Source organism: Cervus elaphus, chromosome 21 (assembly GCF_910594005.1).
Source record: "Cervus elaphus chromosome 21, mCerEla1.1, whole genome shotgun sequence".
Lineage (NCBI taxonomy): Eukaryota > Metazoa > Chordata > Mammalia > Artiodactyla > Cervidae > Cervus > Cervus elaphus.
Genome location: NC_057835.1, coordinates 61,636,353 through 61,660,419, shown reverse-complemented (window position 1 = coordinate 61,660,419; position 24,067 = coordinate 61,636,353). Strand labels below are relative to the sequence as shown.

Sequence of the window (24,067 nt, the reverse complement as noted above, 5' to 3'; positions counted from 1 at the left end):
GGCTTGTGTTTCCGTATTTTCTGTTTTGATGATCGGTCCATTGGTGTGAGTGGGTTGTTAAAGTCTCCTACTATTATTGTGTTACTGTCAATTTCTCCTTTTATGTCTGTGTTTGTCTTATGTACTGAGGTGCGCCTATGTTGGGTGCATAGATATTTACAATTGTTATGTCTTCCTCTTGGATTGATCCCTTGATCAACCCAAGGGATTGATCTACACTACATAATGTAGTGTCCTTCCTTATCTCTTTTAATATTCTTTAAGGTCTATTTTGTCTGATGTGAGAATTGCTACTTCAGCTTTCTTTTGCTTCCCATTTGCATGAAATATATTTTTCCATCCTCTCACTTTCAGTCTGTATGTGTCTTGAGGTCTGAAGTGGGTTTCTTGTAGACAGCATATATACGGGTCTTGTTTTTGTATCCATTCAGCCAGTCTGTGTCTTTTGATTGAAGCATTTAATCCATTTACATTTAAAGTAACTGTTGGTATATATGTTCCTATTGCCACTTTCTTAATTGTTTGGGTTTGATTTTGTAGATCTTTTTTCTTCTGTTGTATTTCTTGACTATATAAGCCTCTTTAACATTTGTTGTAAAGCTGGTTTGGTGGTACTGAATTTTCTTAACTTTTGCTTGTCTGAAAAGCTTTTTATTTTTCCATCAATTTTGAATGAGATCCTTGCTGGGTACAGTTGTAGATTTTTCCCTTTCAGTACTGTAAATAAATCCTGCCATTCCCTTCTGGCCTGCAGAGTTTCTGCTGAAAGATAAGCTGTTAAGTGTATGGGGTTTCCCTTGTATGTTACTTGTTGCTTCTCCCTTGCTGCATTTAATATTCTTTCTTTGTGTTTAGTCTTTGTTAGTTTGATTAGTATGTGTCTTGGCATGTTTCTCCTTGGGTTTATCCTGTATGGGACTCTATGTGCCCCTTGGACTGGATTGACTATTTCCTTTTCCGTGTCGGGAAAATTTTCAACTATAATTTCTTCAAGAAGTTTCTCATACCCTTTCTTTTTCTCTTCTTCTTCTGCGATCCCTATACTTTGAATGTTGATGTGTTTGATATGGTCCCAGAAGTCTCTGAGACTGTCCTCAATTCTTTTCATTCTTTTTACTTTATTCTGCTCTTCAGAAGTTATTTCCACCATTTTATTTTCCATTTCACTAATTCATTCTCCTGCTTCAGATGTTCTGCTCTTGATTTCTTCTAGAGTATTTTTAATATCAGTAATTGTGTTGTTTGTCTTTGTATGTTTATTCTTTAATTCTTCTAGGTGTTTTTAATTGATTCTTACATTTTATCCATTTTGTTTTCAAGGTTTCAATCATCTTTCCTCTCATTATTCTGAATTCTTTTTCAGGCAGTTTGCCTATTTAGTCTTCATTTATTTGGAGTTCTGTGTTTCTAGTTTGCTCTTTCATTTCTGCAGTTATTTCTCTGTCTTTTCATTATTTTTTTTTAAGCTGTTGTGTTTGAGGTCTTCTTTTCCGAGGCTTCAAGGAAAGTTGAATTCTTTCCTTGAAGAAGGTTGAATTCTTTCTTCCTTTTGGTTTCTGCTCCCCTAAGGTTGGTCCAGTGTTGTGTGAACTTTATATAGGATAAAATTTGTGCCGAGTTTTTGTTTGTTTGTCGTTTGTTTTTCCTCTGATGGGCAAGGCTGAGTGAGGTGGTAATCCTGTCTGCTGATGATTGGGATTGTATTTTTGTTTTGTTTGTTGTTTAGATGAGGCATCCTGCACAGGGTGCTACTCGTGGTTGGGTGATGCTGGGTCTTGTATTCAAGTAGTTTCCTTTGCGTGAGCTCCCACTATTTGATACTCACTACGGGTAGTTTTTTGGTAGTCTAGGGTCCTGGAGTCAGTGCTCCAACTCCAAATGCTCAGGGCTTGATCTCTCCCTAGGATGTCCTCCAACACTGCTGATCTCTGGATCTGCTGTGGGACAGATTCCAATCTGGTTCTACTCCTGTGTGTTTTTGCCTCCAATGTCCACAGCTATCAGAGTTAGTGCGTTTTCTTTTGTGGGAGCTCTCAATGGCCTTTTATGTATTCCATAGACACAGAGTCTGCTTAGTTGATCATGTGGACTTAAGTTGCAGCTTATATAGCTGGTAGGAAGATTTTGGATCTTCTTCCTTAGACACATTGCCCCTGGGTTTCAATTGTGGTTTTATTTCCACCTCTGGGTTTCAATTGTGGTTTTGTTTCCACCTCTACATGTGGGTTGTCCCCTGGAGTTTAGCTCCTGAGGCTGCCCTGGATGGCTTGGGTTTGCCCCTGTGAGGGCCAGGTGTGGAGGTGGTGCAGCTGCTTGTGTCTCAGAGGTTCTGGCAGCACCAGGTACTCAGGGGGTTGGTGGCTAGGATAGCAGGAAATACAGTGCTTTAGAAAGGTATGGCAACCAGAATTGGCCAACATGCTCCAGTATTCTTGCCTGGAGAACCCCCTCTCTGACAGAGAATCCTGGCAGGCCACAGTCTACAGGTTCACAAAGAGTTGGACATGACCGAGTGACCCTATGAGCATAGGTGCAAGACTTATTTTTTGCCCGTGGCAGCTCTGCCCCAGTGAGAGTTGAGCATAAGATGGTGCAGCTACTTGGCTTGCAGGGACCCTGGCGGCATAAGTGTGTAGGGACATAGACTGCATCTGCCACAGGAGTTATGGCCCTATCAGAGTCTTTTTTCAAGCCTTTTTTAGTTGGCAATCAGTAGGCCTCTTTGGTCAGTCTTTCTCCGTAGCTCCACCTTATTCAGGCACTTAGAGGGCTCCCTTGCCTGGGGAGTGCTGAAGAAGCTGAAATCAAATGGTTCTATGAAGACCTACAAGACTTTTTAGAACTAACACCCAATAAATGTGCTTTTCATCATAGGGGACTGGAATGCAAAAGTAGGAAGTCAAGAGATACCTCAAGTAACAGGCAAATTTGGCTTTGGAGTACAAAATGAAGCAGCGCAAAGGCTAACAGAGTTTTGCCAGAGAATGCACTGGTCATAGCAAACACCTTCTTCCAACAACACGAGAGAACACTCTACACATGGACATCACCAGATGGTCAATACCAAAATCAGATTGATTATATTGATTAATCAGATTGATTATATTCTTTGCATCCAAAGATGGAGAAACTATACAGTCAGCAAAAAGAAGATGGGGAGCTACTGTGGCTCAGATCAAGAACTCCTTAGTGCCAAAATCAGACTTAAATTGAAGAAAGTAAGGAAAACTACCAGACCACTCAGGTATGACTTAAATCAAATCCCTTACAATTATACAGCGAAAGTGACAAATAGATTTAAGGGATTAAATTTGACAGAGTGTCTGAAGAACTATGGATGGAAGTTCATGACATTGTACAGGAGGCAGTGATCAAGACCAACCCCCAAAAAAAGAAATGCAAAAAGGCAAAATGGTTGTCTGAGGAGGCCTTACAAATAGCTGAGAAAAGAAGAGCAGCTGAAGGCAAAGGAGAAAAGGAAAGATATACCCATTTGAATACAGAGTTCCAAAGAGTAGCAAGGAGAGATAAGAAAGACCTCCTCGGTGATCAATGCAAAGAAATAGAGGAAAACAAGAGAATGGAAAAGACTAGAGATCTCTTCAAGAAAATTAGAGATACTAAGGGAACATTTCATGCAAAGATGGGCACAATAAAGGACAGAAATGGTAGGGACCTAACAGAAGTAGAAGATATAAGAAGAGGTGGCAAGAATACACAGAAGAACTATACAAAAAATATCTTCATGACTCAGGTAACCATGATGGTGTGATCACCCACCTAGAGCCAGACATCCTGGAATTCAAAGTCAAGTGGGCCTTAGGAAACATCACTATGAACAAAGCTAGTGGAGGTGATGGAATTCCAGTTGAGCTATTTCAAATCCTAGAAGATGATGCTGTGAAAGTGCTGCACTCACTATGCCAGCAAATTTGGAGAACTCAGCAATGGCCACAGGACTGGAAAAGGTCAGTTTTCATTCCAGTCCCAAAGAAAGGCAATGTCAAAGAATGCTCAAACTACTGCACAATTGCACTCATCTCACATGCTAGCAAAGTAATGCTCAAAATTCTCCAAGCCACGCTTCAACAGCACATGAACCGTGAACTTACAGATGTTCAAGCTGGTTTTAGAAAAGGCAGAGGAACCAGAGATCAATTTGCCAACATCTGTTGGATCATCAAAAAAGCAAGAGAGTTCCAGAAAAACATCTATTTCTGCTTTATTGACTATGCCAAAGCCTTTGACTGTGCAGATCAAAACAAATTGTGGAAAATTCTTGAAGAGATGGGAATACCAGACCACCTGACCTGCCTCCTGAGAAATCTGTATGCAGGTCAAGAAGCAACAGTTAGAACTGGACATGGAAAAACAGACTGGTTCCAAATCAGGAAAGAAGTATGTCAAGGCTGTATTTTGTCACCCTGCTTATTTAACTTATATGCAGAGTACATCATGAGAAATGCAAGGCTGGATAAAGCACAAGCTGGAATTAATATTGCCAGGAGAAATATCAATAACCTCAGATATGCAGATGACACCACCCTTATGGCAGGAAGCAAAGAAGAACTAAAGAGCTTTTTGATGAAAGTGAAAGAGGAGAGTGATAAAGCTGGCTTAAAATTCATCATTTAGAAAACTAAGATCATGGCATCTGGTCCCATCACTTCATGGCAAATAGATGGGGAAATCAATGGAAATAGTGAGAAACTTAATTTTTTTGGTCTCCAAAATCACTGCAGATGGTGACTGCAGCCATGAAATTAAAAGATGCTTGCTCCTTGGAAGGAAAGCTGTGATCAACCTAGATAGCATATTAAAAAGAAGAGACATTACTTTGCCAACAAAGATCTGTCTAGTCAGAGCTATGGTTTTTCCAGTAGTCATGATGGATGTGAGAGTTGGATTACAAAGAAAGCTGAGCACCTAAGAATTGATGCTTGTGAACTGTGGTATTGGAGAAGACTCTTGAGAGTCCCCTGGATTGCAAGGAGATCCAACCAGTCTATCCTAAAGGAAATCAACCCTGAATATTCATTGGAAGGACTGATGCTGAAGCTGAAGCTCCAATACTTTGGCCACCTGATTCGAAGAACTGACTCTCTAAGAAAGACCCTGATGCTGGGAAAGATTGAAGGTGGGAGTAGAAGGGGATGAGAGAGGATGAGATGGTCGGATGGCATCATTAACTCAATGGACATGAATTTGAGCAAGCTTTGGGAGTTGGTGATAGACAGGGAAGCCTGGCATCCATGGGGTTGCAAAGAGTTGGACACGACTGAGCAACAACTGAATTGGACTGGTCTGGGGTCCTTCTCTTGTTTGGCGCATCAGGCACATAGAGAGGACCCCCTGGCTGGGTCCTACTCTGTAGATTGGCTCTTCAGGCACTTAAAGGGGCACCCTGGGTGGGGTCCTACTCTGTAGATGGCTCTTCAGGCACTTAAAGGGGCACCCTGGGTGGGGTCCTACTCTGTAGTTCTTGTGTCAGGCATTTGATGGGCCAGCCTCCCTATTGTTCAGCTGCCGATGCCGGCGTGTGGGAAGAGAGAGGCTATGGTGGAGGCTCCACCCCTGACGCATGACTCAGCAGTATCGCCTTGCTTACATGGCTGCCTGGCTTCCCTCCACTGGCATTTTCCACCACAGTCTCCTCCCTCACATCCCCTCTATCTGTCTCTCTGCAGTCAACAGCAGCCCTCACCCTATGATTGCTCCACAATCCCTAAACTCCAGCTCCCAGCTGCTGCACCTTCCGGGAGACCAGTGTTCCTGTCCAGGGTATGTATGGCTGTGGCAAGAGCTGATTCTCATTCCATTTAGGCTGCCATAGATCAGCTATTTCACTCTCAGCCTTAAATGTTTCTCCTCTGATGCAGACAATTGCCCGCTGTGGGGATTGGACCCCTGCTTCAGTTCCCCCACCCGCTGAGGGCAGGTCCAGTCCTACTAATACTCCTGTTTTTCCCCCTAGTTCCTTCGTCCTACTGAGTTTTGCATGGTCCTCTATCTTCTTTTCTGCTGGTCAGGTCCTCCTGTCCGCTCTCAGATGGTGTTCTGCATGCACTTCTGTGTCTGAAGGTGTATCCCTGATGTATCCATGGAGAGAGATGTACTCCACCTCCACCTACTCCTCCACCATCTTGTTCGCTCTGTGTTAAGCATCTTATATACATTAACTCATTGAATGATGCCTTGCTACAGTCCTGAGAGATAGAAATTGCTTTTCTTATTTTACAGTTGAGGATACTGAGGCTCAGAGATGTCAAATGGCTCTCCAGGGTCACACAGTTGGCAATTCTAATTGGGAATACGGAAGAGGCTGCAGCTTTGAGCAGGAGGTCTTACATTCCACCCACACTGGGCCTCAACCCCATGCAGGCCTTTTCCCCTTACCCAGTCTTCAATTTAGTATGATGATTTCCAGCCTATTGTCCAAGTTCATCAGTGAATCCTTACTTGAAGAAATGCATAGGTTGGTAAAATAAATTAACCATTTAGGAAACCCAAGACCATACCAAAACAAAACAAATCCCATTGAACTATGAATTGTAAATTCACAAAGGAAATGAAATTTTATTAAGCTCATGTCATGTTCATCATTTTGAGAAATGCCATTGAAATATTGTGCTCCTGAAAGAGTTACAAGGAAAAGCCTTATCTTGATGCTTTTTGCCTTCACACAGCTACTACTCACGGGATAATTAACTTTATCCAGCAAATCAACTCATCAGAACATCGCATTCCTAGCTCACCTTGTAGATTTTCAGTATTCACTGATTTGCTTTTAACATCAGATGCTTTTCATTCATTTCACAACATGTTCACCAGGATCAACATTTGAAGAATAAAAAGAGTTTAGGGGAGGGAGAACCAGGAAAGAGGGAAAATTCCTTTCATATTTTCGTACAAAACCTAATTGTTTCTTTTGTATTTACTGCTGATTGACTTCACCCTTATTTATCAGTTAGCCAAACAAAATGCAGTTACCTCTTCTAATCTTGGCTCATAAATCAATTCTTTCAGCTCCTAATTACTTTGCCTGTTCTCCCTTGAAAACCTTCTAATTTGTATAGAACCTTCTCTTAGGGAGAGAAGAGCATGTACTTGCTATCTTATGTGCAAACCTTGTTGTTCAGTCTCTAAGTCGTGTCTGACTCTTTGAGACCATATGGACTGCAGCATACCAGGCTCCTCTGTCCTTCACCATTTCCCGGAGTTTGCTCAGATTCATGTCCATTGAGTTAGCGATACTACCTATCTCATCCTCTGCCTCTCTCTTCTCCTTTTGCATTCAGTCTTTCCCAGCATCAGGGTCTTTTCCAAAGAGTTGGCTATTCACATTAGCTAGTCAAAGTATTGCAGCTTCAGCTTCCGCATCAGTCCTTCCAATAACTACTCAGGGTTGATTTCCTTTAGGATTGACTGGTTTGATCTCCTTTCTGTGACTGAACATAAATTGGGATAAACTCTAACCAACAGTAGGGTTATAATATTACATAACACAAGGTTTTACTTAAGACTGTATTAGACTGTAAATAATTATTGAAAGCATCTCAGGTGTTTTCTTTTATGGCCTCGCTGAATTTTCATTTCTAAGCTCATCCTGGAACAAGTGACTTTGTTTCACTAAAATTCATCACAGGACTTGCTCAACCCAAATGATTCAAAAAGAAATCCAACAGGACATTTGAGCCTGACGGAGAAAAACACTTGGCTGAATTTTCAACTTTCTCATAGTCACTAAGACTTAGGAAAGCAAATTTCATGATTCCAGTTTATGTTCTAACTTCAGAAGCATAACCAGCTTTGTAAAAAGATGTCTTCCACAGGGACTTCCCTGGTGGTCCAGTGGGTGGGAGTCCACTTGCCGGTACTGGGTACATGGGTTTGATCCCTGGTCCTGGAAGGTCCCTCGTGCTGGGGGGCAACAGAGCCCACGCACTCTAGAGCCGGTGCTCCACAACGAGAGAAGCCAGCACAGTGAGAGCCCACGCACGACTAGAGAAAGCCCGAACGAAGCAATGAAGACCCAGCAAGGCCAAAAATAAAACATAAATAAATCAAATTAAAAATAAGTATAAATACTTTAAAAGAGATGTCTGACAGTACCTTGCCTTACTCTTTGCCTCCCCAAGTGTGAAATATTAATCACACCATCACCCATCCAACCGGGCAAACGACAGACTCAAGAGGTACCCTTGACGTCTACCTCTCTCCCTGCTATCACCAAGTCCAATCCATCAGCAAACGTATCCCCTCCCCGACATACAGCCTGGGTCACCATCCTTCCATCACTGCTCCGTGGGCTACCTGCATCTCCTGACCAGGCTAGAGCAGTTAGCCTATGTACGGTCACCTTGTCCCCAGCCACGCTGGCCACTTTCCACCTTTTATTGACTTCCCTCCGCTGTTAGGAGGAAGGAAAAACAGTTATCACACAGCTGCCTAAAGCTCTGCATGATCTGAGTTCCTTTCCACATCAGAGAGTCAAGTCACCCACATTCTTCTCTCCTTGTCCCTTCTCTGGTCCAGGGACTCTTTTTTTCCTTAAGATTTTTTTTTTTTAATTGACCATTTTTTAAGTCTTTACTGAATTTGTTACAATACTGCTTCTGTTTTATGTTTTGGTTTTTTGACTCTGAGGCATGTGGAATCTTAGCTCCCTGATTAGGGATCAAATCTGAACCCCCTGCATTGAAAGGTGAAGTCTTAACCACTGGATTGTCAGGGAAGTCCCCAGTTCAGTGACTCTTAGCCCTGGCTGCCTACTGGCCTGCTTTTAGGGAACTTTTATCCCATCCTCCAGAGATTTTTTTTATTTAGTTGATGTAGTTTCATTGCCATATGCCTCATGCCTGTTATAGTCCATAAATATTCTTTAAATGTTTAAGGGAGAAAGGAAGAGAGACCAATGAATTTCTCCCAGAAATTATGAGGTAGAATAATTAGGATGGTTCACTTCTCCAAGAGCAAAGTGGGAAAGCTGTGCAGATTGCATATTCATGAGCAATTCTGTTTCTCAACAACATTGCTAGCCCTGGCTGTGTTGTTTCCAAGATCCTTCTATGAAAATGTTAACATGGAATGTAGACCCTAAGCACATTTGAAAGCTGAATGCTCAGTTTTGTCCCAAGCCTATTACTTAATCAGTGTTAAATAGGACTTTTAACAAAACAGAATTAGTCTATTTTTATATCTATGCCTCCAATAATTTCCTGTGTTTTTTTTTAAAGATTATGATCTGCTTTATTTTATTTTAAGCATTTATGGGTAAACAGATCCTCAGGGCTGAGGAACTCATGACTACTACACTGTAACACAGAATTTCTCTATTAGAGGCAGTGAAATGTAACAGAAACAGTGAGGTGTCCTCCCTCAATTGTGATTGACATCTGAAAAGAAGAGGACAGAGCAGTGTTGGGGGGAGGCTCTGGGCAGGTGCTGAAACTCACTTATCAGAAATGTAGCCCAGTGATGTCAGCAATTAGGACTGGTTACTAAGCACAAGGGAAAACGCCACATTGCAAGTGTTCACTCAAAAATAGTCACACAAAATTCAAGTTAAGCCTACACATCCAAAAGTTCACTGCGTATAATTTATTACCAAAGCCGAGAAAAATTAGAGCCCCATATACCTCCAGTCTGTCTGCCATTGAGAACAAAGATTACAGTTTCATCTCTATAACCCCAACCACAATGCCTGGCACTTAGGGGGTTTCCAAGAACTATTTGTTGCCTGAATTCATGGAACCTAATTATGAACTTTAAAAATCCATCACTTAAGGCTATTCCATATTAAATGGCAGTGATGAGGTCCAGAATATGCCACTGTGGCTTAAAAATCATTTTGAGCTGAAGGCATCTGAGAATAGATGCCTTTTTTTTTTCTTTGCCTGAACCTCCTTTACCTGCCTGAAAGCAGAGCCTTTCAAAAAAGAAATGAATTGTCATAAATCCCCTTCCAGGAAGATGACTCTTACTACCTGAGACTAGAAACTTGCACCACACCTAAATAGATCTTGTCATGAAATATCATATCTCCATCTATTCTCTTAAGAGCCCATTGGTCTCTCCTAAAAGCCATTTGTTTTCCCATAAGTGCCCTTCCCATGTTAAGGTTATAGGCATGCCTGTGCTCAGTCATATCTGACTCTTTGTGACCTTTTGGACTATAGCCTTCCAGGCTCCTCTGTCCATGGAGTTTTTCAGGCTAGAATATGAGTGGGTTGCCACTTCCTCCTCCAGGTGATCTTCCCGACCCAGGGACTGAACCTGCAACTCCTGTGTCTCCTGCACTGGCAGATGGATTCTTTACCGTTGAGCCATGGGGAAGCCCCAAGGTGATATAGAAGCCCCTAATTCTAACTTGCCTTCTTGAATCACATTTTTCTGTGAGCTTGGACTGAATTTACATGAATTTTAAAAATCTATCTTTCCTCTTTCGAATCTGTCTTTTGTCAGTTCAATTCTTGGGGGTGGTTTTAGTCGCTAAGTCATGTCCGACTCTTGCGAGTCCATGGACTGCAGCCCACCAGGCTCCTCTGTCCATGGGATTTTCCAGGCAGGAATAATGGAGTGGTTTGCCTTGGTTTCCTTCTCCAGGGGATTGTCCCAACCCAGGGATCAAACTTGGGTCTCCTGCACTGCTGGCAGATTCTTTACCGACTGAGCTACCCACCAAACTAAACATAAGTGGTTAGAGGAAAAGTTTTCCTTCCTGATGGCAGTATCAAGGAAACTGTGATTCCTGACTACCTCTGTCAGACACTGAAGACATGCGGTCCAGATGAATGAAGAAGAAAACAAGTGGGAGTGAAAAGCATGCAAAACACAAGTATGAAAATGGAAAGAAGGCAAGTCCCAGATTCTGTAAAATTCAATGAAAGGCTTCCTAACACACAACACCCTCAACAGAGCCAAAGCCCTACTTCATACCAAGTGGCTTCAAATTAATCTTTGAGATGGTTTTATTTTTGTCTTCTGATTAGTACAAAGATTAAATTTGTAATCAGTAAATAGCCACTGATGGAAATCATAGAATTACACACTTTTACAGCTGGACCATGGAAGCTATTAACACAAGAATGTTCAAAGCTCAGCCTTACCAGCAATGAAAGAAATTCTTGTTTAAAAACAGTAAGAAATTCTATGCTTTTCCTATTAAATTAGCATCAATTTTTAAAAAGTCAACATCCACAATTAGCTAGGATGCAGTGAGATGGGAATTAGGATGTATTGCTGTGGAGGTGGGTGGGGATTGGGGCATAAACTGAAAGGCAATCTGGATGTATGTGTTAGACTCTTTTAAGATGGGTCCAACGCTGGCCCAGGCATTTCACCCTGAGGGGTGATTTCCACGTCAATTATCAAGCATTTGAGTGATGAATTACGTCGTACTGTTATACACAAGCCAAAAAAAGCTGGATGCCACCAAAACGTCCCACATGAACACGGTGAGAGTGGAGGTGTTAACAGTAGGGGAAACAGAGGAAGAAAAACGGGTCAAGTACAAGGAAAAACGTTTATATGTCCCTCCCAAAAAAGAAAAATCTGAAATGAAAATGTTAAAAGCAAAATGTTGAAACTGTAGGCGATCTAGCTATTATTTTTCTTTATACTCTTCTGTATTTTCCTTTTTTTTTAAAAGGGGTTTCTTCATTCAACTCACATATATTAAGCGACTATAATTTCCAGCCTTTTCCTGAATGATGAATATATATTTTCCACTACTTAAAAACTTTGTTTAATCGAAGATGTTCTCACTATTATTGCCTTGTTTTACAGATAAGGAAACACTGACAACACCCAGAGAGGAACTGACTTGCCCAAGGTCACAGAGTCAGCCCGCACTCCTTCTGAAACCCATCCTGGAGCTCCGAAAAAGAGGCAACAGAAAAAGAGGTTTGGTTTGCAACCAAACTCTCTGAATCACAGCTCTTCTACAAGGTGAGGAAGCTCTATAAATACAACCGTGAATGTGTGCTTAATCATATACCTTCCACTCCCTTATTATAAGTAATCACCGTCATGGCATTTTACCAAAAAGTTCCAGAGCAAAGTATAATTTTCTCTCTTGATAATTTTGAGGACTTTTTGTCCTTCACATAAAAGGTGTTCTGCATTCTCTCAATTTAAAAAAAAAATGATTTTTTTGCCAGCTACAGATGCTGCCAGGTTTTTAATGTGAGTTCACCCACTCCAAGCTGTGTCTGTGTCTGAATACAAATATATATATATATTTGAAAACTGACTAAGTTCTTTTAATTCACTTTCTTATCACAGGATGTTGTAAAAGCAGTCATAATTCCTTCAAGTTTATCTAATTTACAATACCCATTTGAATGAAGAATCCCATTGTCTTTCACAACAGATATTAAATTATTGGAAGACTACTGTATATCTAGTACAGAATAACAAAATGAAATGTGGTTTCTTTAAAGCAGGAGCTATTACCATTAGTTATATCAGAAAGAAGGCTTTTACCTGTAATTAAGTAAATCAATTATAAGCTTTAAACCTACCTCTGACATGAATTAGATTTCCAACATATGTAACCTTTGGTTGACCTATATTTCAGTTTTTAAATTTGGCTCCATCACAACCTAGTGATCAATACATAGAACACCACAAACAGTATCCCTTCTGTTTGTCAGATATTATAAATGATCAGCCTGGTGCTTGCAGGAAGCACACACTGGTCTAACCTTTTGGGACCCATCTTCTGAAAGCATGATATATCATTCTTACTTTATGGCTTTCTGTACTTAAGGTACCCATTTATGTACCCTTAGAGATGATGTGGCTATAAATGCAGGTACAAATGTCTCACAAACGCACTCCCTGCAGTGTATATTTATTTTGACAACCTTAACTGTCTCCAGCACTGGGAAGGTGAAGGGCTACTGTATATCTTAAGGTTGACTTTGCTCTGTCTTTGACAAAAGCCATCTCACAGTAACATACCCCTTACTTATATAGGTTTTTCATCTACCTATGGCCACTTTGGTGAATCTAAACATTAGATTTTTTAAAACAATCATCATTTCAGAAAGGAAGAGAACCTAGTATAGAAGGCAGGTGGTCCTGAATTTGCAGAACGACTCCGCCACTTACTAGGTGTGCAACCATGGCCACCTGACTTACATTTCAGCTTCTTTAACTGCAAAGGGTAGACAGTGGCACCTGGGATGGTTGGAAGACAAAGCTAGTGCCTAAAACATAGCATAGACTTGATGAAGCAAAGGCTGCTCAACAGTACTCATGTCTTTCAAGTTTAGTATAAAATATGACCAGCATTTACAAAAGACTTCTTTGTCCCTATTTCCCCAAACCCAAAACCACCAACCCTGCACTGGGAATTATCGTGAATATAGAGGACAAAATAACTTCATAATGGCCTTCTTTCAGAACTCAGGCCAATACTTTAATGCTCATGTTTATCTATATTTACTTGTCTGGTTCCCTGTTATGGAGTCTCATCTGTTTAGGGAGTGGGGGTGGGAGGGTGGGTATCTCCTGGGATCCAACCAGCCAATTTAAAGTAAACTTTTGCAACTTTGCCCTTTTGTGAGTACTGTTTAATGTTCAACATTCATTTAATCTTTGCTCAATCTTTGACCTTATCTCTGACCATATCGTTTTCTGCTCGCAATTCTAAGCTCATGAAAAACATGTTTTCCTTTAATGTCTTGACAACCTTTAAGTGAGAAATGCCTAGAGAATCAACCAGAAAGTTCTTTAAATAATATGCTACAAAAAGCTGTCTTCTAAGTATGGAATCATGAAGTGAAGTGAAAGTGCAAGTCACTCAGTCATGTCCAACTCTTCATGGACTATACAGTCCATGGAATTCTCCAGGCCAGAATACTGGAGTGGGTAGCCTTTCCCTTCTTCAGGGGATCTTTCGAACCCAGGTCTCCCACATTGCAGGCGGATTCTTTACCGTAATGGAATCGTAAACCTCTCCAAACTGGAATCCCAGAATGGACAAGAACATGTAGAAAACTGAGAACTACCTCCCTGGATCTTCAGGCATGCACCAATCATCTTGAGAGAGAAGGAACGTCCCTTCCCCACAGCAAACTAACCCTTCTTGGCTGCTTCATCTGGGATGAGAGAAAGGGAAATAATGAAGGGGAATGATGCTGGTGGGCCTGGTGACTGACTGATGATCAGCAACAGCAGCTCCCTACTTGGTAAATGGGGGTGTCAATGAAATGCCCTGCCATCAGCAATGCATCAAGTGAATGATGAGTCCGTGACAACAGAAAGTGCATGTACAATAACCGAATAGAACAGGATACATAATTTCTATACACAGGTACACACATGCACAATACCACCTCAGTTATGTAAAATAAAGCATACGAAAACCATAAAGACATTAAACCACAACATTGTCACCAAGTGAGAAATTATGGGTAATACTGTTACTCTTTTTATTTTTCTATTTTTTCCCCCCAACTTTCTACAATCATGTATTCCTTGGATATCTGAAAAAATGTATTTTACATGTCAACATAAATAAAGTTGTTGAAATTTAGCAAATTTCACGTTTTAGCAAGAGAGAAAAGTGAATACTCTTCAACAGATACTGATCTTTCCTATAAAAGACCTTGACCATTGTCCTGGTAATTAGTAACTAGGAGGAAGCTTTGCAAATGTTGGTGTCAGCAGCCTGCCCCAGACCTTCTCTCTGGGTCAGACAGTTCTTTTTTTCTTAAACATTTGGGTCAATTATAGAGGATTGGGAACGTGGAGGAAGAAAGGTGTAGAGAGAGTAAAGCTGTTAGAAATCGGTAGGGTAATGGATAAATCCTCAAAACGGCTTTGAAACCGCACAGCCTGTACTTGGACTAAACGGCCCGATTTGCTTCATACACATCAGAGCACGGTCAATGAGAAAAAAACCCGCACAGAGAGCTCAGACCTTCAGGATATCACTACTTGCATTTTGCAAGGAGCTGGCTGTCCCACCACAGCTCCAACGGGAGCCTCGAGAAGGGTGCAGGTCAGGCTCCAGGCAAAGTGGCTGCGTGCAGTTTTAACTGCAGGTTCCTATAAGCTGCCCTGTTTATCTTCTAATTTTTATTAATTTTTTTTCTTCCGGGAGCTTTGGAGATTCGTTTCAGTTCTTTTCATAGGCTGAGTCTTTAGGCCTTTGTGTCTAGAGAAACCCAGGCCTCCCTCACCTGGGGAGATCTGTAATCTGATCCTTCTACCCCTCTGTGAAAGCCGCAGGTGCTCAATCAGCAAGAATCAGGGTCTGAATTTGATGTCCCCAGGCAAGCAGGTAGGAGAAGGGGTGGGGTCAGGTCGAGAGCTTTCGCTGGGAGACCGCTTCTGCAACAGCGCTCTTGGAAACCCTCGTCGGCCTTGCATGAATACTTTTTCTGCTGGAGGGTGGCAGCGACGATTGTGGATGTGGTGGGCTCAACACCATCACCCGCCGTGCGCTGCTAACTTTTGAGTCAAGGCGGTAACTACTGGGTGAATGGATTTTTCATTTGGTTTTGGCTGAGAGCGTCGACTACAAAGAGTCTAGATATTAAGGAGGACTTTCGGAGTTTCACAGAACACCCAGTGAAAAGGAGGGGTTCGGGGGAGGGGGGTGGAGAAACGAGGGTGAGGGAATAGGTTGCTTTAAACGAGTCAGATTACCCAAAGAGAGGCGCAGGGGGCGTCTGGTTCGGCCGAAGCAGAGCTGATGCCCCCCCGAGGAGGACCACCCAGAAGAAAGGAGCTCAGCGTGGGGGCCCGCATCCGGCGGGGTCGCCCCGGCTCGCTCCTCCGGGTCCGGGGACCGCCGGAGAGACGGCCGAGGACTGGGCGGGCGTCCGGCGTGTAAGGGCGCGCGGGGGCCGGGTACCTTGGTGCCCAGATGGAAGTCGTCCACGGAGCGCGAGCCCATGAAGGGGAACTGCATGTGTGTGTGCGTGTCGATGCCGCCGGGCAGGACCAGCTTGCTGGCGGCGTCGAGGACCCGCAGCCCGGCGGGCGCGTCCCCGGGCGGCAGCAGGTGGCGCCCCACCGCCCGCACCACGCCGTCCTCCACCAGCACGTCGGCCTCCTGCGAGCAGTCGTCGTTGACCACGCGCCCGCCGCGGATCAGCAGGAGAGACCGCGCAGCCATGGTGAGGGGCGCCTTCCTCCTCGGTGCCCGGGGACAGCCCCAGGGCCCCGCGTCCGAGTTTATCAACTCGGCCGCGGGACGGCGTAGGGCGGGGAGAAGGGGCATATCCACCTCCAACCACCATCCCGCCAACCCGGGGCTGGGCCTGCACCCAAAGGATGGGGGTGCAACCAAAGGATGGGGGTGCAACCAAAGGTCAGTGCAACGCAGACTCTGCTGCTCCGAATCCTGCTCTACGTGTGGGTCTTGGTCATTAGAAGGGAAACATCTTGAGGGTAGTTTTATTAATTTATGTTTTAAAGTTTATGAACTTTTATTGGATACATTCATTTAATATAAAAGTTATTTATATTAACATATTTATATGAACTTTTATTGGAGTGTAGGATATTTACAATGGGAGGGGGGGAGGTGGGAGGGGGGATCAGGATGGGGAGCACATGTAAGTCCGTGGCTGATTCATGACAATGTATGGCAAAAACCACTACAATATTGTAAAGTAATTAGCCTCCAACTAATACAAATAAATTTAGGAAAAAAAGAGATATTTACGATGTTGTGTTAGTTTCTGCTCTACAGCGAAGTGAGTCAGTTATACATGTATCCACGCTTTTAGAATCATTACACAGTACTGTTAGTTCCCTGTGCTATACAGTAGGTTCTTCTTGATTGTCTGTTTTATATATAACGGTGTGTATATGTTAATCCCAGTCTTCTGATCCTCCCTCCCCACTTTGGTAACTCTGTTTATTTTCTAAGTCTGTGAGTCCCTTTCTGTTTTGTTAATAAGTTCATTTGTAGCATTTTTTTTTAGATTCCACATATTAGTGATATCATATGTTTGTCTTTCTCTGACTTCACTCATTGTGACAATCTCTAGATCCATCCATATTGCTACATTTGTTTTATGGCCGAGTAATATTCCATCATATATATGTATATGCCACATCTTCTTTATCCATTCTTCTGTTGGTGGATGTTTAGGTGGCTTCCATGCCCTGGCTGTTGTAAATAGTGTTGCAATGAATTGGGGTACATCTATCTTTTTGAATTATGGTTTTCTCTGGCTGTATGCCCAGGAGTGGGATTGCTGGATCATATGGTAGCTCTATTTTTAGTTTTTCAAGGAACCTCCATACTGTTCCCCATAGTGGCAGTACCAATTTAAATTCTTGGTAGGAATGTAAGGAGGGTTTCCTTTTCATGGCGTGTAGGAGGGTTTCCCTTTCATGGAGGTAGTTTTAAAGGCGAGGGATATTTGCTTTCCTTTATAAGAAAAGGCACTTTTGGGAAAGAAATTCACCTCATCTCTTCTCTTTATGAAAATGTGTCTGTACCAAAACACAGACAGAGGCAGAAGGAGGGAGGAAGGGAGACAGACAGACAGACATCTCTGCAACAATGAAAATACCCATGCCTGGAAGACCCACTTGATCTGTATTTCTTTTTAAATATTCTTAATTATGTGAGGAACAACGATAAATGACATCCTCACCCTCAGGGAACTAGGAGACAACAGTAACACACATACATATTTCAATTTATAACTACATAAACCAGAAGTTTCTACTTTTGAGAGAGGGTACGTATATGAGTTTAGAGGAAAGGGAAGGTTTATTTCTGCCTTGAAAATTAGAGATGGAAGATTGACAAAGAATATTTGATTTCAGACATGTGCCTAGTCGCTCAGTCAGTCCGATTCTTCATGACCTCATGGGCTGTAGCCCACCAGGTTCCTCTGTCCATGGGGATTCTCCAGTTAAGAATACTAGAGTGGGTTGCCACGCCCTCCCCCTGGGGCTTTTCCCAACCCAGGGATCAAACCCAGGTCTCCCATGTTGCAGGCGGATTCTTTACCATCTGAGCCACCAGGGAAGCCGAAGAATACTGGAGTGGGTAGCCTATTCCTTCTCCAGGGGATCTTCCTGACCCAGGAATTGAACTGGGGTCTCCTACATTGCAAGCAGACTCTACCAGCTGAGCTACCAGGGAAGCCTGAACTCTAGCGTAGAGGACATGAATGTGGAGAGAGGAGGGGTGGGGAGAGGGCTGGCTTTCTAGGTGAAGGAACAAGCCAGGTAAAGGCACAGAGGAGACGACGGCACGTTGAGTCTGAGCCCCATGTGGTTAAGCTGAGGGGTTAGGCTTGGACAAGAGGGGACCAAAAGGGACAGTCAGAGAGAAGGGAGTTCAGGGAGCCCTGGGTGAGGGAAGACAGCAATGCAGGATTTTCAAGGGCACCAGGATCAAGGGCCCTTGTAAAGAAGTGGTGGAGAGAGGCCGACGTGTGCTCTTCCGCCATCTATTCTCATCCTCCTCCTGCTGGTAGTCGGTGGAGTTTCTTCGGCAGGAAATCCTCCACATGCATTCTCAGAACACTTGTCTTGGTGGAACTGGTGGTGCCTTGGGCTCTGGGACTGACCTCCGTACCTCAGTGCTCCTGATCACGGCAGGAAGCGATCACAGCCACAGTGATGTGCTCAGAGATGACGTGGGTCCCAAGAAGACTGACTGTGCTCAGTGAAAGCAGACCCTAACTTGTTTTTGTTGAGCAGAGGGGAAGCCTTTTCTTTCCTGTTGGACTTGAATCCTGGAGGGAGTAAACTACAACAGGGAATAGTCCCACGAACAAGCCAACAGAGATAACAGGAAGGAGAGATGGAGAGGGACTGTGTTCTCATGACGCGCTGCCACTCCTGAAACCAGCCGTGTCTGATGACCCCTCTTTTCAGACTCTCCAGTGTTTGCTTCAGCGGGTTTCCTTTGGATTTTTTGTCATTTTCAACCATCAGCTGACAGAGAAAGGGAAGACCCTTCAAGTTTGGGGACTAAGTAGTCACATATGACCTCGGAGATGGCGTTTTTAATAATGGAATATAAGGTATTATTAACACCAGATTTCCTCAAGTCTCAGATTACACAAACCTCACAATGATTAAAAATTAGGAAACATCAATAAAGTGCCATAGATTTGGCAGTCAAGCCAGGAACAAGAAACCCAAGAAGGTAATGCGATTTTTATCCAAAGGCCATTGTGGAAAGGTGAAAAGAATAATTATAAATATAATGTAACTTCACCAAGCTACACACATAACAACACTCTAGGAAGATAAGATTGGTTGGTGTCAGGGTGGTTGTGACATCTTTTATGAAACTACTCAGATGGGTGACTTCAAAGTTGTCTTTATCAGACACTTGATATCACAAAGCGCTCTGTAACACAACCCAATGCAAATGCTCCACATTTCATTAACTCAAACTTGTATCAGAAAAGGGGGTTTGTAGAATGTCACCGAAGCAGGAGGAAATAGCTCAGAGAGCGCCACTGACCGCACAGAAGGGTTGGTGAGTTTAAGGAGAAAAGCCAGCTCGCAGAAGGGGTCTTGCCCTGCTCTGGTCACTGCTGTCCAGACGCCGGGCTGTGTCCACCATCCTGCCTGCTGGAGGCTGCGTCTGAGCAGGTGTTCTCAGAAGGGAAGCTTGTCCTCAGAGACCCCTTGCCTCCCTTTTCTCTGCCCTACTCAGACCTGCGGGCCCCCAGTGGACAGGAAACAGCACCCCCAGACTCGATGGCGTTGTCACTGGAGGACGGTGGGAAGCAAGATTCCTGCTGTTTTGCCTTCTTCTTGCTGGAGGATCAGTCTGACTGACTAATATACCAAAGGGTGTCTGAGGAACCATTACTCCTCAGAGGACTCACTTTGAAGGAGGACTGTGGATGCTTAACCCACAGAAACACATTGTTGTTCAGTCGCTCAGTTGTGTCCGACTCTTTGCGACCCTGTGGATGGCAACACGCCAGGCCTCCCTGTCCCTCGCCATCTCCTGGAGTTTGCGCAAGTTCAAGTCCATTGAGTCGGTGATGCCATCCAGCCGTCTCATCCTCTGTTGTCTCCTTCTCCTCTGGCCCTCAGTCTTTCCCGACGTCAGGGTCTTCTCCAGTGTGTAGGTGAGAGCAGTCAGAAAGGAAGGCATTCTCAGCTCTGACTGATTGTCTCAAGGGACAGAAAGGCTGAGCAGCAGAGTGACTTCCTTCTCTGAACAGCTCGGGTTTTGGGGGAAACAAACCCCCCAGGTCCAGGCATATTTAGGTCCTTCACAACTGTGGAGTTGCTGAGTTTGCTTTCCCTGTTCTCCTGAGCCTTCCTCACTCCTGCTCCAGGCCCCTGTGGCTATGAGGGGGTTTCAGGGTGTTGTTTCCAGCTCAAGGAAAAGTTGTCCATGGGGCAGAAAGAGGAGATGATGAGGGTGTGTGAGCCAGAGTGAACAAGGAGAGAGCGGGGCAGAGCTGGGCGTCTCCAGTACGCCCCAGCCGGGAGCTGTGGGCAGCCCTGGCTGCCTGGCCCTCACTGGTATCAAAGTCCCTGGCAGGGGAATGAGGTTAAACCTGAATCAGCGATAGAAGAGGCGGGTAGGTGGCATGGAAGGGAATCAGGAGTCTAGTGCAGCTCTGATGCCAGCTTCTGGTGTGAGTCTGGGCAAGTCACTCTCAGGCTCCTCAACTGAAAAATGAGGAGCTAGGTTGACGAGAGCTTGTAAGGCTTCCCTGATGACTCAGACAGTAAAGAATCTGCCTGCAAAGCAGGAGACCCAGGTTCGATCTCTGGGTCGGGAAGATCCCCTGGAGAAGGGAATGGCTACCCACTCTAGTATTCTTGCCTGAGAAATCCCATGGACAGAGGAGCCTGGTGGGTTACAGTCCCTGGGGTCACAAAGAATCAAACACGACTGAGCGACGTTCACTACTACTACATGTACTATTACAGTCCTGTGATTCTGCGAACAGGGACAAGTCGCCCATCCAGAGAGTGCCGGCCATAGGTCTGAATTAGACTCTTCTTGGGTTGAGGTAAGTGAATTACAGACCAGGAAGCACTTGCCTTCTAGATTTGGGACTGCTTTATTTCTGGGGCCTCTACTGAGGCAGAGGGGATCTGCTTGGAAAGAGTTCCACATACAGAGTGTAAATCCAGATGTAGGTTATTGGTGGGAACTTTTGGTGATAAGCGAGGACAACGTCTTTCTCTCCGCTCAGCAGTAGTAGGCATGACAGCTGGAGTGGTCCCCTGACTCTGCAGGGCCAGACAGAGAGAGCGGACCACTGCTCACCTCTAGAGGGCGCTCTTCCTTGAACCTCCTGGGCAGAGGGAGGAAATACCAGCAGAGGAAGCTGAGATTTACTGAGCACTGGAATCAAGTCAGTCCTGGGCCAAATGCTTCATGTGCATTATTTTACTTTGTCCTCCACAACACCTCTTTGAGGTAAGTACTATTTCCCCCTTTAACAGATGGGCTTTTTGAGGTAAAATGACCTGCTCAAGGTCACATAACAGTAAATGCTGGAGGTAAACCTCTCATTCTGGAACCTGGGCTTCCCAGATGGCTCAGCGGGTAAAGAATCTGCCTGCAATGCAGGAGACACAGGAGACTTGGGTTCAATCCCTGGGTCAGGAAGATCCCCTGGAGAAGGAAATGGCAACCCACTCCGGTAATCTCACAGACAGAGGAGCCTGGCAGGGTACAGTCCAGGGGTCGCAAAGAGTTGGACACGGCTGAGCAACTAACACACACACAATTTACTCACAATGTGAGACCAAACTCTAATGCCGAGTTCAAATCCTGGCCACACGTGGGCTTCAGGTTACACAGATAGATGAGCACTGACTCCTACAATCACAAAATTCCTACATCCATCACTCTTTACACCTCTAGCACTTCTGACTGGGGGCTGCAAAGCTCATTCAGACTGTTAGCTAAATATTGGGGAGTCATCCATTTTTCCTCAGATAGCTAATGGCGTGAGCTTGAACAAAAAGCTCCTTCCTCAAACAAGTTAAGAAATTTGGGGGAATCCAGGTCTAACACACCAACATTGACCTGCCCTGGGGAGAAACTTGCAGGACGTGCCACTGAGATAATCCAGGGTAATTTCTCCATTTCAGTAAATCCTTCACTTTGCCACCTCTGCAAAGTCCGTTTTGCTATAGAAAGCAACATTCCAGGGACTAGAAGGACATCCAGGTATCTCTGGGGCCCATAATTCAGCCAATGACAGTGTTTATCATTGTCCCCCTGAACAAAAAGATGCCGCAGCTCAGAGGTTTCTTCTGCCCTTTTGCCAGCAACACTAATATGTACATCCAAAACTCCTGCCCTTTGACCTCACTCATACTGTGCTGTGGCTTCCAAGTTATTTTGAGCTTTCTTAGCAAAATATTTTTCAGCAATATAACAATACTTAAGGAAATAAAGGAAGTGCTCCCTTGATTAGAAAGAATATGAATGTGTGTTAGTTGCTCAGTTGTGTCTGATTCTTTGTGACCCCATGGATTGCAGCCCGCCAGGCTCCTCTGTCCATGGGATTCTCCAGGCAAGAACACTGGAGTGGGTTGCCATTTCCTTCTCCAGGGAATCTTCTTGACCCAGGGATCAAAGCCGGGTCTCCTGCATTGCAGGAAGATTCTTTACTGTCTGAGCCACCAGGAAAGAATATAATAAAATAAAATTTAAAAGCTTGTACTTTGGAGCCAGATTGCTCTAGATTTGAGTTCTGGCTTTATCATCTCTCATCTGTGGAATCTTGGTTAACCTTCTTACTAGTTCTATGCCTCTTGATTTTTTTTTTTTGAATAGTGGTAGCAAACTATTAAGGGCTGTACACTTTAAATTAGGTAGTTCATGTAAAGTCTGTAGCATTGTGCTTGTTAGATATTGTTTTTAACCAATGGTTTCATTTCTATTCTAGCATTTTCTTATTAATAGTTTCACTTTTAAAAAGGTTATTTGTTTATTTTTTATTGTGTTGGGTCTCCGCTGCTGCTCTGGCTTTCTCTGGTTGCAGCGGAGGGGGCTACTGTTCCTTGCGATGCTCAGGCTTCTCGTTTCAGTGGCTTCCCTTGTTGTAGAACACGGGCTTTCGGGGTGTAGGTTTCAGTAATTGTGGGGCGTGAGCTCAGTCGTTGTGGCGCATGGCCTTAGTTGCCCCTCAGCATGTGGGATCTTCCCAGACCAGGGATCAAACCCATGTCCCCTGCATTTAGACATGGATTCTTTACTGCTAGACCACCAGAGAAGCCCCATGGCTTTGCTTTTTAAAATGTGAGCTCCACAAGCTTATGAAATTATTATACTGATCTTGAGGAGAATTTTTTCCAGCTTTATTGAAATATAATTAACATATAACCATTGTATAAGTTTAAGGGCTACACGGAATGATTTGATGTATGTACATATTGCAGAATGTTTACCACAATAAAGTGAGTTAACGCATCGATCACCTCCCCATAGTTACAGCTTTGTGTATGTGTATATGGTGAGAACATTTAAAATTAATTCTCTTAGCCACTTTTAAGTGCACAATACAGTATTGTTAACCATAGTCACCATGCTATAGTTAATGTACATTAAGTCCCCAGAACTTACTCATCTTATAACTGGAAGTCTGTAACTTTTGATTGTCTTCACGCATTTACAGCCCTGCTCATGGCATCCATCCATCTGTTTTCTGTTTCTGTGAGGTGTTTCATTAGATTCTACCTATGAATGATATCACACAGCATTTGTCCTTCTCCGACCTGTTTCACTTAGCATAATATCCTCGCAGTCCATCCATGGTGTTGCAAATGGCAGGATTTCCTTGTTGTTCATGTCTGAATACAATTCCATTTGTTGCCGCTTCCCTGGTGGCTCAGACAGTGAAGAATCTGCCTGCAATGTGGGAGACCTGGGTTCAATCCCTGGGTCGGGAAGATCCCCTGGGGAGGAGAATGGCAACCCACTCCAGTATTCTTGCCTGGAGAATTTTATGGACAGAAGAGTCAGACATGAGTGAGCGAATTTAAAATTAAAAAAAAAAAAATTCCATTTGTTGTCCTGTAACAAATAGGCTGCCAGATGTTTCTTTACCAGAGACAGGTTTATTTGGGATCAAAA

General features: G+C 43.7%; 1 protein-coding gene across 4 annotated transcripts in view; it reads right to left on the bottom strand.

The window, feature by feature from the left end:
* Positions 1-16,251, bottom strand: part of DPYS (dihydropyrimidinase) — a 122,389-nt gene extending 106,138 nt beyond the window's left edge. Inside the window, exon 1 of one of the 4 annotated variants that reach the window (XM_043880046.1) lies at positions 15,872-16,251. In XM_043880046.1, coding sequence (XP_043735981.1) covers positions 15,872-16,240 — 369 coding nt within the window. In that variant the 5' untranslated portion in view covers positions 16,241-16,251. The remainder of the gene's footprint in view (positions 1-15,871) is intronic. The other 3 variants (XM_043880047.1, XM_043880045.1, XM_043880044.1) reach the window with 3 other exon arrangements.
* Positions 16,252-24,067: the final 7,816 nt, after the last annotated feature.